At 40.5% G+C, this 15,316-nt stretch overlaps 1 protein-coding gene across 10 annotated transcripts in view; it reads left to right on the top strand.

Annotated features, from left to right (window-relative positions):
• The window catches only part of Ankrd12 (ankyrin repeat domain 12), a 107,348-nt gene that overhangs the window by 15,165 nt on the left and 76,867 nt on the right, over positions 1–15,316 (top strand). For all 10 annotated transcript variants that reach the window (XM_076549796.1, XM_076549795.1, XM_076549803.1 and 7 more), the window contains exons 2-3: positions 11,422–11,559; positions 14,091–14,238. In XM_076549796.1, the coding sequence (XP_076405911.1) occupies positions 11,473–11,559; positions 14,091–14,238 (235 nt within the window). In that variant the 5' untranslated portion in view covers positions 11,422–11,472. The remainder of the gene's footprint in view (positions 1–11,421; positions 11,560–14,090; positions 14,239–15,316) is intronic.

The raw sequence follows: 15,316 nt of genomic DNA, 5'->3' as shown, positions 1-15,316 counted from the left end.
TTCCTGTGTAGGCAGTTCCCTCACAGCATGATGAGCTTTGAAGGATGACCCACGACTGGCCTGTTTCCAAGTAGCATCACCTGAAGGAGATAAGGTTGAATCCCTCTGTGGGATATTTAGTTATATTGATGGGTGTCCAGGAATTGGAGTTGCCCTGGAAAAAAGTTGCTCTCCAGACTAATTTATGTGACAGGGTACTAGCTCCAGTGTGCATACACGCACTTGGGGAGGACATCGGGAGGCAGGGTAGGAGCTGAGCCATTGTTCCCATTCTGAGGTATTTTTGAAATGGTCAATTTCAGAGGCTAGCCTGGGTCTGGGACTCTCGTGGTTGACTCCTAGCTGGGGTCCACAGCAGCCTTGGTGTGGGTGCAGTGTACCCTACAACCACTGGTGACACCTGCAGCTTTAAGAGCTGAGGGAGTGGTGAGGATTGAGCAATTTTTTTTTATGTGCAGTGTCAGCCAAGTCTTCCGAGAACTGCTGGAGGCAGGCATGTCTGTACTCTTGGAAGTCCTGAGTCCTTTGAGGGCAGAGGAGGTGGGCAGCCCATAAAAGGAGAGTCACTGCATTTACAGTGTGTGCAGTGCACCCTAGACAGCACAAGAGGCAGACTTTCTGGCCAAGGGAGGCTGTTACTTGGCAGTGCTTGGCCAGTGTTGTTATAAAGGTTCTGTTCACTCTCACAACTCAGCCTGATGATGGGGGGTGGTACCCTGTGTGCATCGTTCACGCTAATCTTCTGTGCAGGTAGGAGAAGCTTCCGCCCACACTGAAGAGTTCACACCATAAACAGCACATAGTGGTACCCTTTGCTGGGTTGAAGGTCAGGAAAGTCCACTTCTAGATGTTCGGATGGGTAGGACCCTTCTTTTTGTGCCAGTGTGGGAACCTCGGGTCCCTCCCTGGGATTGTTCCGAGCACGTTGTAGACATGCTGCGCTGGCTTGTTGGGTCAGTGTTGGCATCTCAGAACTGCCGGAATATCTTTGCAGCGATTCTTACAGGGCAGTTTTTCTAGATGAGTTGCTTCATGAACTTGTCGGGCTAGACTGGGAGCTGTCATCTCTGGATTTATTACATTTTTGTCTGAGGTAATTGGCCAGTCCTGATTTTTAGTAGCTCTTTCATCAATTGTTCTTTTCCTTTCTCTGGCTTCTATGAATGACCTCTGGTGCACCTGAGTGTAAACATATCTTCTGGGGGGGGGTGTAATGGAGGGGACTGTGGGGCCATCTTCACAGGGGGCAGTCTGGTCTGCCAGTTGGTTTCCCCTTGGTTTCACTCAGCCTTGACTCTTTATGTAAGTCTGGCAGTGACCGATGCTACAGTCATGGGCCCACACAGCTTCTAGGAGCTGGATGATTTTGTCTCTGTTTTTAATTTCTTTACCCTCTTAGGCAAGTAGTCCCCTTTCTTGATATATTGTTGCTTTGAGTCTCTTGATGTGAGGAGCTGTTCCCCGTTAGAGGCTTCAGCTCCCATCGGTATAAGGTTCCATGTCTGAATTAGTGTCTTGTCCTTTAAGTCCGGCAGCGAGGAGAAAATCTCTTATAATTTTTGGAGGGGCTTTCCCTCCTAACAGAGCTACTATCTTCTTAGATAAGGGGAGGGCCTGGCATTTCCCTCAGTGCTAGGTCAGGTACCATTGGACAGATGGGATCAGATGGTCTTGGTTCTTTGGCACTATGTGGTGGTGCGGGTTGGTAGTTTGAGCCAGTAGGGAGGCAGCCTCATGGGCCTCCCTCTGGGGAAGCTAATGGGCATGCTTCCTTAGTGTCTTTAGGCTTACCAGTCTTTGAGGGACTGTGCAGGCTCTCTGTGAACTTGCTGTAGTCTCCAATTTTTCTTTTAGATTTTTTGATACTGTTTTCCATAGTATGTGTACTTACATTTCCACCAACAATATATAAAGATTCCTCTCTGCTTTTTCTAAACAGACCTTCTACTGCAGTTTATTTGATTTTATGTACCCTCTCCCCTTATCTGCCATTTTAAAAGTACATTTGTTATCAAAGCTAAAGTATATTTATTTTTTAAACTTTTATTTTATTTTTATTATTGTGTGTGTGTGTGCATGCATGTGTGTACATACACATGCCACAGTACACATGTTGAGGCCAGAAGACAACTTTGTGGAGTCAGGTCACTCCTTCTATATTTACATAGGCCCTAGGGTTCTGACTTAAGTGCCAGGCTTTCAAGGCCAAGTCCTTTACCCACCAACCCATTTTGCTGTCCCAAGTGTGTGTTTATTGTGTGTATGTATGTAAGAATTCAGGTAAAATGACAGTAAGTTTTATCCAGGAACAAACTGTATTTAGAATGTACGAGGATTATTCCTAAGTGGTATGATACGTTGAAAAGATGGACTATAATCATATGCTGTGGTGGAGAATAGGTGACAAGACAAATGGCCAGGTCTGCAAAGATGGCTCAGTGGTTGAGAGGAGCACTTGCTCCTGCAGAGGCCTGGCTTCAGTTCCCAGCTCTCACATGGCTGCTAACACCCGTGTGCAACTCCAGCCCTGCAGGCTCTGGTTTCTGGTCTCTGCACGAAAGTGGCGCACAAACATGCCTGCAGGCAAGACAGTCACACACATAAAAGAGATACTCAGAGCCGGGCAGCATCCAGAAGGCTAAGGTTGGCTGATCCCTGTGAATTCAAGTCTAGCCTGGTCTGCATAGCAAGTTCTAGAGCAGCCAGGGCTACACAGTGAGATCCTGTCCCAAACAAACAAATAAGTAAATAAATAAAGTCTTTTTTTTTTAATTGAAATCTCTTAAGTAATTTAAATGGTACACAAAGTAGCGTAATGAATGTAAGGATGAACATTTCAAATTCAGTTGAAGCTATGTATACACCTCATAGATGTTTTCTTACTGCCATCTCTGCACGTATTTCCCAACAGTGGCTTGTCTTTTCTTCTAGCTCTCTGTGAACGTCTTTTTAAAATGTATCCCAAGTATGATTTCTGTCATGAAACCTGGACCCTTTCCCCCTTGATTCTGTTGTACATTGTATATAGCAGTTAAGAGTATCTACCTAGGGAATTGTTAAGATTGCAAACATGACCTAGACGTTTACTTTGAAAATTGTTTTTCCATTTATTTACTTGTTTATTTCTTTATTTTGAGCTGGTTTCACTATGTAACCCTGCTTAGATGGCCTGGACTTGATATGTAGACAGGCTGGCTTTAAACTTAAGAAATCCACCTGCCTCTGTCTTCAAAGTCCTGGGATTTATTTGAAATTTGCTGAAAATTTTACTTAAGTTCTGCTTTGTATGCAGAACAGATTTGATAAAATTAGATTGAAAGTCTAACAAAAGTGTCATTTTAAGCAGGTTAGTCTGGTAGTGTTATTAGCAGGGTCTGTGAGGCAGTAAGGAATTGCTAACACAGTTGGATTGATTTTTCCTCCTTATTACTCTGGATTGGTGGTATTTTACCTTCAGGAGCTTTCTAGTTTGTAAAAGGAGAAAGGGTATTATAAGAGTTGTTTTTAGGATTTGAAGGTTGCGTCTGACCTCTTTTGGAATCTCTTAAGCTTTTCCCACTGTCAATGGAGAAATTACTGTAGTTGATACTAGATACTTTGAGTGTTGGTAATTTTTCTTCAGCTTCCATTGCCAAGAATGGAGGGAAGCTACCATTTTCTCTTGAGCTGTTGCAGCCCTCTACTGGTTTTGGGAGGTTGCAGAGATTTTAGAACCCATTAGGGCAAAAGGAGCTTGGTAACTCTGCTCACTTCAGCAAGTCATACCAAATCCTCTTGATTGCTGACTAGTATTTTTTTTTAATTTTTTAAAAAAATATTTATTATGTATACGATGTTCTGCCTGCAGGCCAGAAGAGGGCGCCAGATCTCATTACAGATGGTTGTCAACCGCCATGTGGTTGCTGGGAATTGAACTCAGGACCTCTGGAAGAACAGCTAGTGCTCTTAACCTCGAAGCCATCTCTCCAGCCCTAATTTTTTTTTTTTTAATTTTTTTCTTTTGAGACAGGGTTTCTCTGGGTAACAGCCCTGGCCATCCTTGAACTCACTTTGTAGACAAGGCTGGCCTCCAAGTCCCAGAGATCCACCTGCCTCTGCCTCCCAAATGTTGGGACTAAAGGTATGTACCCTACGCCTGGCCTCTGACATTTCTAGGCTATGCACTCTCGCAGCAAACTTCCTTTTCCTTTGGGTCTTAAGTCTTTCTGCCTCTTCTACAATGATCTCTGAGCCATTGTACTTATCTTCTAATAGAATTAAATAAGAAGCCAAAGAGAGGACTCAGTGGTTAAGAGCAGGCATCACTCTTCCAGAGAATCCAAGTATCCATGCCATGCAACTCAGAACCATCAAAAACTCCAGCTCCAGGGGGATTCAATGCCTTGGACTCTGTGGGAACCTATACTCATGTGCACATCTCCACACTGACAAAAACATATACATATTACTAAAGATAAACCTTTCTGTCTATACAATGAAGAATATAAAATGAAGACTTTCCATTTGGGCTGGAATGTCATCTTTAAATTATTTTCAGTTCTTCAATTCTTTTTAATTTATTGCTGGAACTAGAAGTTCAGCTGTCACTGTAGCCCACTTGATTTAGTTATATTTTGAGACATTGTCCTCAGAAAGATTTTATGTGTGCCATTATCTTCTTGGTCTTTTTGAGACAAAGTCTCACTATGTAGCCTTGGCTGACTTGAATTTGCTATGTAGACCAGGCTGGCCTTGCATCAATCCCTGCCTGTCTCTTCTTCCTGGGTGCTACTAGGATTAAAGGCATGCACTGCCATGCCCAGCCTGGGCCTGTGTCTTGACATATTTGCTCTGAAAGTTTAAGTTTCAAGTCCTATATAAAGTCTTCAACCCATTTTGAACGGATGTATGTCAGAATGACAGGTAGGAATCTGGTTTCATTTCTCTCTACATGTAGAAATGTCCCTGTTTCTGAGGACCATTTGTTGAAGAGGTTGTTTGTTATCGTCACATACCCCTAGTGTGTCTTTTGGACACCTTTGTTGAAGTCAAGTGGCTGTTGCTACGTGGGCTTGTTTGCCTTCTGTTGCGTGAGTGTCCAGGTCTGGTTGTGCCTGTGCCTGACTGTAGGCGCTGCTCTGACTGGCATATCTGAGGCCAGGTCCGGTTTGCACCAGCCGTGCTCCTGCTGCCTAAGGTGGTTTTGGCCACTCCGTGTCCCTCTTGTACCAGGTTCCTCAGGACTTTTTTGGATTTTGTCAAAAGCTTTTTCCGTATCTATGTCCATGTGATTTCTGTCCTTGAATCCATGTGCTGTATTAACATTTACTTATTATATGTTGAATTATACCTGCATCTCTGAAATGCTGCCCACTTTATCATTGTGAAATACACACACACACACACACACACACACACACACACACACACACACACACACACTTTAATTGGTGAATTGGTGGGACTGGAGAGATGACCCAGTGGTTTAAAACACTTACAGCTCTTTTAGTGGATCCAGGAGAGGTTTCCAGCACTCACATGGTGGCTTACAACCATCCAAAACTCATGTTCCAGGGAATCTGACACTCTCTTCTGACCTCAGCAGGCATCAGACATGCACATGGTATCCAGGCATACATTTAGGCAAAATACTCATACACATAAGTAAATAAATCTTTTTTGGAAAAGGTGTGTGTGTGTGTGTGTGTGTGTGTGTGTGTGTGTGTGTACATAGGTGCTCATGAGCCACAACACATATTGAGGTAGGGGTGTGTGTGTGTGCGTGTACACAGGTTCTTTTGAGCCACAACACATATTGAGGTAGGGGTGTGTGTGTATGTATGTGTATATGTACACGTACACAGGTACGCATGAGCCACAACACATATTGAGGTAGACAAATTTGGGGTATTGCTTCTCTCCTGCCACCCTGTGGGATTCAGGAATTGAACTCAATTCATCAGGTCTGTGCACAAACCTGATGATCTTTTGTTCTTGATATTGGTTTGCAAGTATTTTTTAAAATAATTTTGTATATATTTTCATTAGAGATTGAGCCATAGTTTTGATTTTAAATTTTGCATATATTTTTGCATATATTATTTTGCATATAATTTTGAGCCATAATTTTATTTGTTTGTTTGTTTGTTTTCTGTGTCTTCATCTGGTTTGTATAACAAGATAGTATTGACTTTGTAAAAAGAGTTTGGTAGTGTTGCTTCATTTTCTATTTTATGGAATAGTTTCGAGAAGTGTTCTTTTAAGGTCTGGTGACATCTTCCACTGAATCCTGAGCATTTTTATTTTCTTTGCCTTAAAAGTCTATGTATGTATATGTGTGTATCTGTGTGCGTTTATGTGCACTCAGGAGCCTGTGGAGGTCAATGGTAGCAAATGTCCTGAAGCTGGAGTTAGAGGAAGGTTTTGAGCCACTCAGCATGGGTGCTAGGAACTCAACTTACATCCTCCATAAGAACAGTATGTGTGCTTAACCTCTGACTCACTTGACATCCCTGAGAGAATTTTAAAAATTTATATATTTATTTGATGTACATTGGTATTGGTGTTTTGCCTACATGATGCCATTAGGTTATTCACTAGCTTTCCTCTCTTTTTTAAAAACAAAAACAGGGTCTTGTTATGTAGCTTTGGCTATCCTGGAACTCACTATGTAGACCAGGCTGGTCTCAAACTCACAGAGATCCACCTGCCTCTGCCTCCTGGGTAGGCTAAAGGCGTGCACCACCATGCTTGGCACTTTGTGGTTTCTTTTCTTTCTTCCTCCCTCTCCCTCTCTTTTATTTTGTTTGTTTGAGACAGGGTTTCTCTGTTTAGCCCTGACTGTCCTGGAACTCTCTATGTGGACTATGCTGGCCTTGAACTCACAAAGATCCACCTGCCTCTGCCTCCTGAGTGCTGGGATTAAAGGTGTGAGTCACTGCGCCTGGTCAGTATGCTTTCTTAATGTAGGCCCTTACAGTTATAAGCTTCCTTCTTAGAATTACTTTTTTTTGTATCTCATCATTTTTGGCATATTGTGTTTTCATTTGCATTCAGTTTTAGGAATTTAAAAAATTCTCCTTGATTTTTTTTTTCAATCACCCATTCATCATTTAATACTGTTCAATCTCCATATGTATATGTACTGTAGTCTGTCTTGCTGTTAGGACAATTTTATTCTGTTGTGACCAGATGTAATACACAGAATTATTTCACTTTTTTTTGTATTTTTAAAGATATTCTTGGTGTCCTATTTTTTAGAGAAAATTATGAGGGCTGTAAAGAAAAATGTGTATTATGCAGTGTTTAGATGAATTAATTAATGACACATGGTAGAGGTCAGAAGACACAACTTATGGGAATCACTTACTTTCTACCTCTAAACTCAGGTTATCAAGCCAAGCATGAAATATTCTGTAGATGTCTGTTAAATCCATTTGGTTTATGATATAATTTAATCCACACGTTTCCTTTGTTCATTTTTTGCTGGGATGACCTGTTAATTGTTTCAAGTCATGTGTTGAAGTCACCTACTAGTCCTGTGCTGGCTTAGTCTGACCTTATATTTTTTTTGTTGTTTTGTTTTGTTTTGTTTTGTTTTTCGAGACAGGGTTTCTCTGTGTAGCTTTGCACCTTTCCTGGAACTCACTCTGTAGCCCAGGCTGGCCTCAAACTCACAGAGATCCGCCTGTCTCTGCCTCCCAAGTGCTGGGATTAAAGGTGTGTGCCACCACCGCCCGGCTCTGACCTTACATCTTGTAGTATTTGTTTTATGAATTGGGTGCACTTGTGTTTGGTTGCATATGTCCATGTCAATGCAGAAAACACATCTCTCACCTAAAGAGAATAAGAGATAGTTTTATTCTGGAGCCATTTTGACCTCCCATGATCTCAGAATACAGATTTTAGGTTACCCCAAATTCCATGTTCCAACATGGAAACAGTTTCATAGTTTTATGGGCTAAAGAAAGTCATAAATCCAGGCAAGTTAAGAATACATTGACAGGTACTTTAGAGAGATGGTTCCAGCAGGGTGGAGAAAGCTTTTCCATAAGACTTAGGTGTTGTATGATGACTTTCTTAGCTTTTGGGTTTGTGGAAGGTGCTGTCTGTCAAGTTCATGAATTTCAAAAGCTTTTTATCTGTCACATAACAGGATGTTAGTTCTGACAGGTTGGTAAAGAATAGCTATTCAAGGAACCAAAGCTAGCCCAAAGTAAGGTAATTAGCCTGTGGACCTGTAACATTCCAGCCTCTGCACATCACTGTAGTTCTGTCAGTCAGTCAGTCTTGGCAGACACAGCTGCTTTCCAGGAGTTTTCACTCACACTCTTGATGGATTGATCCATTAATAGTGTAAAGTACCTTCTTTATTCTTGTTGTTAGCTCTGGTTCAAAGTCTGATTTTGTCAGACAGTGGAGCAGGGGCACCTCCTGCCTCCTTCCGTACTTGGTATGCCTTTTTGTCTTCACCTAAGGGCTGTGTTTCCTAGAAGGAACACGTTAGAAAGATGGCCCTTCAAGCCATTCTGCTAGACTGTCTCTTGGCTGGGGCTTGAGACCATGAGCTACCAGCGAGGTCTTTCCTGCCCTGAAACTTGAGGCAGAATCGACCCTTGCCCTCTTAAAAAACAAAACAAAACAAAAAACAACAACTGAAAAGTGAACCATTTGTATTTTGTGTAACTATTGCTAAGTTTGGATTGAGTCTTTCATTTTATTGGTTATTACATTTCTAAAATGTAAAAATCTTTATTGTATGTATGAATATGGGTGTGTGCCTGCCACACGGTGCACATGTGGAGATCAGAGAATAACTTTGGGAGTTGGTTCTCTCTATCTGTGGACTGTTAGCCTCAGTGGCAAGCACCTTTACCTGCTGGCTTAACCAGCAGCCCTGCTTGCTTGTTCAATACTGCATTTCTTAGTGTTTCCTTTCTTGCCTTTTATTGGTTATTTGTATATCTTGAACTACACTGTTATAATTATTTAGCATGCTTTTTTATCTCTTTGTATAGTTTGGTGGTTACTCTAGTGATTATGATTTACATTAAATCTGTAACTGTATTAAATGTTAAATATTTTTAGAATGTGTTATGATTTTCTTACATCTTTGCTAATTTTTTCTAAGTAAAAGTCTTAAGATAATATGTAAGCCAGGTGGTGGTGGCGCATGCCTTTAATCCCAGCACTTTGGAGTCAGAGCCAGGCACATCTCCATGAGTTCAAGGCCAGCCTGGACTACAGAGTGAGATCCAGGACAGGCACCAAAACTACACAGAGAAACCCTGTCTTGAAAAACAAAAAACAAAAAAACCCAAAATTTGTAAATTGACACCCATTCCATTTAATATAACATTTATGCCTTGAAATTGTTTCCATTCCATTTAATATAGAATTTATGCCTTGAAATTGTTTTTCAAAAAATACTCATAGTTAGGCGATGGTGGTGCAGGCCTTTAATCTCAGCATTCGGCAAGCAGAGGCAGACGGGATCTCTGTGTTTGAGGCCAGCCTGGTCTGGTCTACAGAGCTAGTTCCAGGACAGCCAGGGCTACACAGAGAAACCCTGTCTTGAAAAGCAGAAACAAAAATAACAATAACAACAAACCCTCATGACACTCTTTTAGGCCATTAATAACTTGCCTTGATTTCATCCACAAAAGAGATAATGTTTTGTTTTCATAGTCTCACGAGGTTGATGTCTGTTATGAAACAGCTTCGTTTTGATTTGAATTGAAATATTTCTGTTTTTCTGGGACTTGTAACTCTTAACTCCTTAAACATTACTCATGGCCAGCTTTGAGGAAAGTACTTAGTTTTAAATGCTTCTGCTCATATGGTAATACTCCAAGCCTTTGAATGGCCCCAAGGTACACCGTGCTTCTTATGTGTAATGCCAAAGCCTCTGTGGAAAGTTTATTTCCTCTTCTATAAAAGGAAAGATTTGAACTTTGACGATTTTTGAGGGTGTTTTTTGTTGTTTTGGTTTGATGTGGTTGAGTTGGCTGTAACTACAACCTACATCACCAGCCACTTGTTATTGACATTTTAAAAAATAATGCGTGTGTGTGTGTGTGTGTGTGTGTGTGTGTGTGTGTGTGTGTGTGTGTGTTGTGTATACCACAGCATACATGTAGAGGCCAGAGGGCAGCTTATGGAAGTAGTTCTTTCCACCTTACGAGTTCCAGTCTTTTGAATTCAGGTTATTATGCTTACCTGCTAAGCCATCTAACCAACCCTATTGACAGTATTTCTTGTTTAAATACTCTTTTAATTATCGAGTATGCTTCTAATTTCTGTTTTTATGGTTTGTATGATCGTTACTCTAATGATTGTAATTTACATTGGGTCAGGAACTGACTATATTTTAGTTGGGTTCTACACAGATCCATGTACTATGGTTTTCTTAGTTCATTTCATTTCAGGTATTTTTAACCTTTTCCCCCTTTTCAAAATCAAATGAATTTTCAGGCACCAACAGAACAATTTGAAATGTATAGCAGACTTTACTTGTACTACCACAGTGTTTGCAGTTTAGTAGTTCACCTAAGCACCAAAATGTCAGGTTACTTAAGACTTGTGATATTCTGGAGATGTACTGCATGAAGGAGTTGAAAGTAAGCTTGTCAGTCATGGTGTTTCTCAAGGTTGTGTAATACCTGTCTTCGCCAGGGACCTTAGTCTAGTGCACTGCTGTGCAGTGGAGCTTTTCCATAAGACTACGAATGTTTGCCTTTACTGAATAATATAATAGCTACTGTAATTTTTGTCTGCTTTTTATTCATTTAAATAGCTGCATGTGGCTATGAGATCATCAGAGAACAAAAACATGTTTAGAGTCATAGCTTCCTCTTTTCTATGTGAAACTTCTTTAGAATTTTTGCTACATCTCAACTCCAAGTTTGTTGTAAGCCTAAGCTTCTGAAAAGGTCCTTGTTGGTCACAGAGTAGGAGAGAGGTCGAAAGAAAACTGTGTATAAAGTGATGTTAGAGCCCAGCACAAGTATCTGAGCAATAGCTTGCTAAAGTTACAAGTGAAGGAAAGAAACTACTCCACAACTTTTATGTAGGTAGAGGTTAGTATAGGGAATTGGGTGTAAATTTCTGATGACACTTGTCGTGGTCTGAGTCTGAGGAGAAGTCTGTTTGAGGCTCCCACCTCTGGGTCCATATTGGAATGAGAAACATTTTGCCACTATCCTCTACTGCTGCTGCTTGTGGTTATCTAGAAAGCTGTCCTTCCATTGACAGGCCACATAGACTTAAACAAGAGAACTTTAATAGACACTCAGATTGATAAGTGAAAATGTAGGATATTTTCTGGAAAAAATTACAGAAACTGAGAAAACGAAATTGTATTAACTGTGGCACATAAACACTAAGTATTTAGATTGCATTTTGTGCATATATAAATAACACTTGTATTTCTGTTCTTTCCAGATCCAGGATGAGAAGACTGATAGAAGCAGCAGCTAGCTGAACAGCTATAAAATGCCCAAATCTGGGTTCACAAAACCAGTTCAGAGTGAAAATTCTGACAGTGACAGCAATATGGTAGAGAGACCATATGGAAGAAAGGTACCAGATAGCTAAAGACTTTTCCACTCTTTGGAACCTGGATAAAAGACTCTCAATTTAGTACTTTTAGTAATTACTCAGAACATGTCACCTGGATATCTAATGTGTGGGCATATGCACATGTGAATACAGGTGCCCTCGGAGTCCAGGAGTGGCAGTTAGGAGCCAACCAGTGTGGTGCTGGGAACCCAGCTCAGCTCCTCTCCACGCATAATGCTCTAACCACTAGACCATCTCGCCAGCCCCTAGATTTTCTCTAATAAGGGGCTGTCTTTGTACTGTCTGTGTAAATCTGGTTTTGTTAATTTTAAAGATTGAAGCCGGGCGGTGGTGGCGCACGTCTTTAATCCCAGCACTCGGGAGGCAGAGCCAGGTGGATCTCTGTGAGTTTGAGGCCAGCCTGGGCTACCAAGTGAGTTCCAGGAAAGGCGCAAAGCTACACAGAGAAACCCTGTCTCGAAAAACCAAAAAAAAAAAAAAAAAAAAAAAAAAAAGATTGAAAATTTTTACTTAGGTAAATGTATGCCTCGTGTGTGGGTGCCCTTAGAGGCCAGAAGAGGGTATCAGCTAGCCTGGAGCTGGAATTACAGGCAGTTACAAGCTGTCACATGTAATAGTTTTAGAAATGAAACTTGGGTCCTCTGGAAGAGCAGGAATACATGTTTGTGGCTGCCGAGCTGTCTTTCCAGCCCCAGAATGTTATTTTCTAATGACATTGAATTTGATTTGACAATTTTAGGATTTTTATATTTCCTCAATCTACTGTTTTCTGTCTTGGGCTTTTTAAATATCAAATTTATTTATTTTAGACCTGTAAAATGGGTTGGATAGATCTTAATTTTATTTTTATGTTGTTGTATTATTTGTATAGAACAGGCAATACCTGTTCCTTGAATTTCCTTGTTAAAATTCTTGTAAAATCATGGGAGGGTGCTTTTTTTTCTTTGTTGCTGTTACTGTTTGTTGTCACAGCATATAGGTGTGGAGGTCAGAGGGCAATGTGTGGAGTCAGTTCTTTCCTTCTAGCACGTGTGTCCAAGGGTCACACTCAGTCACCAGCCTCAGTCATAAGCACATTTACTGCTGAAGAATCTTGTCACCCCATATATGCTTTTGTAAGCAAATCTTTGACCATAGATTTACTGTTTTGTGTGGTCAAGATATAGTCAGGCTTTCTTTCCTTTTCATTACCCCTTTTTCTGTTGTTGGTTTCTTTTTTTGAGACAGGTCTCTATGTAGCACTGGCTCTCTTGGAATACTCCATGTGGACCAGGCTGGCCTGGAACTCAAATCCACCTGCCAAATACTAGGATTAAAGGCATACAGCACTACACTCGGTTTCATCTCAGTCTTTAGTGATGCATATTTTCTAGGAAAATTATACATTATTCTAGGCCTTAAAGTTTTTATTGATGTTAATTAGAAATAATAGTCCTTTGTAACTTTATTATTCTCTTGACTTACATTTAAGCTCAGTTCCAATGATTATCATTTTCTTTTCTCTCTTCCTCTTCTCCTCTCTTCTTTACATGTTTATTCATTGTAATACATCTAGATTATATTTAGATATATAACTTCGTTATATTCAAGATATTTAGTGTTATTTAAATTTTCTGTTATTATGAAATATCTTGGGGGAAATATTAGAATTAAGCCAGGTGTGGTGCCTCAAACCTGTAGTCTTAGTTCTTGGGAAGCTGAAGTAGGGGGGTAACTGAGTTTGAGGCCAGCCTGGGCTATATAGTGAGATCTTGTCTACTTTGTCTAAAAAGTAGAGGGTTGAGGGATGTCTTAGTTAGGGTTACTATTAATGTCGTGAAACAAAAGCAACTTGGGAGGGAAGGGGGCATGATTCACTCACAGTTCTATATAACAGTTCATTATCAAAAACACTGAGGGCAGGAACCTGGAGGCAGGAGCTAATGTAGAGGTCATGGAGGGGTGCTGCTCACTGGCTTGCTCATCATGGCTCATTCAGCCGCTTTCTTATAGAACCCAAGACCAGCAGCTCAGGGATTTTATCATCAGTCACTAATTAAGAAAATGCCTTATAGCTGTCTCTTAGGGAGGCATTTTCTCAGTTGAGGTTCTCTCCTTTTAGATGACTCTAGGTTTTGTTAAGTTGACATAAAACTAACCAGCACAAGGGAGATTTAATTGTTGAAGCTATGTATTAAGTCATTAAATAATTCATGGATTATAATGTATCTTGATATTTTAAAAATTCCTTAATAGGGGATTTAAAAAAATGTGTAGGTGGGGTGTGTATGTATGTGCATGCACTACCATGTGCCGTGCCTGAGGAGGTCAAAGAGGACATTGGGTCCCTGGAAACTGGAGATAGAGACATGTGAGCTGCCATGTGAGCTGGGAACTGAACCCAGGTGCTCTGCAAGAGCAACAAGTGCTCTTGATTTCTGAGCCATCAGTCCAGCCCAAGGAATAAAGAGGATTTAATTTAAAATTCCCTATTGGTCAGCTAATATTGACATAATTTTATTTTTCTTTGATTTTTTTTTTTTTTTAAATAGAGTAAAGACAAGATTGCGTCTTACAGCAAAACTTCAAAAACTGACCGAAGTGATATGGGCAAGGAAATGAAAGAGAAATCATCCATGAAACGTAAACTGCCTTTTACTATTAGCCCATCAAGAAATGAAGAGCGAGATTCAGACACAGGTAGAATAATTTATTTTCTGATAAACTCACCATATTCTTAACTGATTTCTTTCTGCTTTTCTGTGCGCCACTCCTCTTGACATTTTGGTTCATAGAGAAATACTAAGTATTTCAGATTTATCATGGGGGCAAAAGTATATGTTTATTATCATACTGTGGTTTCTAATAGATTAAAAAAATTCTATATTCCTTACTCTGAATATTTATTACAAATCTCTTAGTGCGTTCAGAACTTAGTTTTGGGGTTCATTTCACTAATGAAAATTATTCAGTAAGACAAGCATTAAGATTTTGTGTATACGAGAAAAAGATGTTGCTTTTTTTTGTTGCCCTTTGGGCACAGCAAAGAATTTTAGGCATTTTTGATTCACAAATGAGTTAGATATATGTAGTACCTCCCAAATGAGGCTAATGGCTTAATTCATCGTTTTTATTTCTCAAAACTCTTACATGTCAGGGGCCACCAGGTGTACATAAGGGTGCTAACTACCAAGCCCTGGGACCAACATGGTGGAAGGAGAGAACTGACTCTCCAGAAATTACCCTTTGATCTCCACATATGTGCCATAGAATGCAGGGTAGATATCTTAGTGTTTTATTGCTGTGAAGAGACACCATGACCACAGCAACTCTTATAAAAGAAAACATTTAATTGGAGCTTGCTTATAGTTTTAGAAGTTTAGTCTAAGCATGGAAACGCACAGGCAAACATGGAGCTGGAGAAGTAGCCAAAAGTTCTACATCTGGATCCTCAGGCAGCAAGAAAGGGAGAAACTCTGGGCTTGTAATGGGCTTTGTATAACCTCAAAGCCCATCCCCAGTGACACACTTTCTCTGACAAGGCCACACCTCCTAATCCTTTCAAATAGTGCCATTCCCTGGTGACCATATATTCAAATCTGTGAACTGATGGGGCCATTTTTATTCAAACCACCACAGAGGGCATGGGCACTCATGCATACGTATGTTCGTGTCTGTGTGTGTTGTGTGTGTGTCTGTGTGTGTGTGTGTGTCTGTGTCTTTGTGTCTGTGTGTGTACACGGACATGTACATGTATACAGGTGCTTGTGGAGGCCAT

The sequence above is a fragment of the Peromyscus maniculatus genome, chromosome 13 (genome assembly GCF_049852395.1).
Source record: "Peromyscus maniculatus bairdii isolate BWxNUB_F1_BW_parent chromosome 13, HU_Pman_BW_mat_3.1, whole genome shotgun sequence".
NCBI classification, from domain to species: domain Eukaryota; kingdom Metazoa; phylum Chordata; class Mammalia; order Rodentia; family Cricetidae; genus Peromyscus; species Peromyscus maniculatus.
This window is presented reverse-complemented; position numbering and strand designations above follow the sequence as displayed.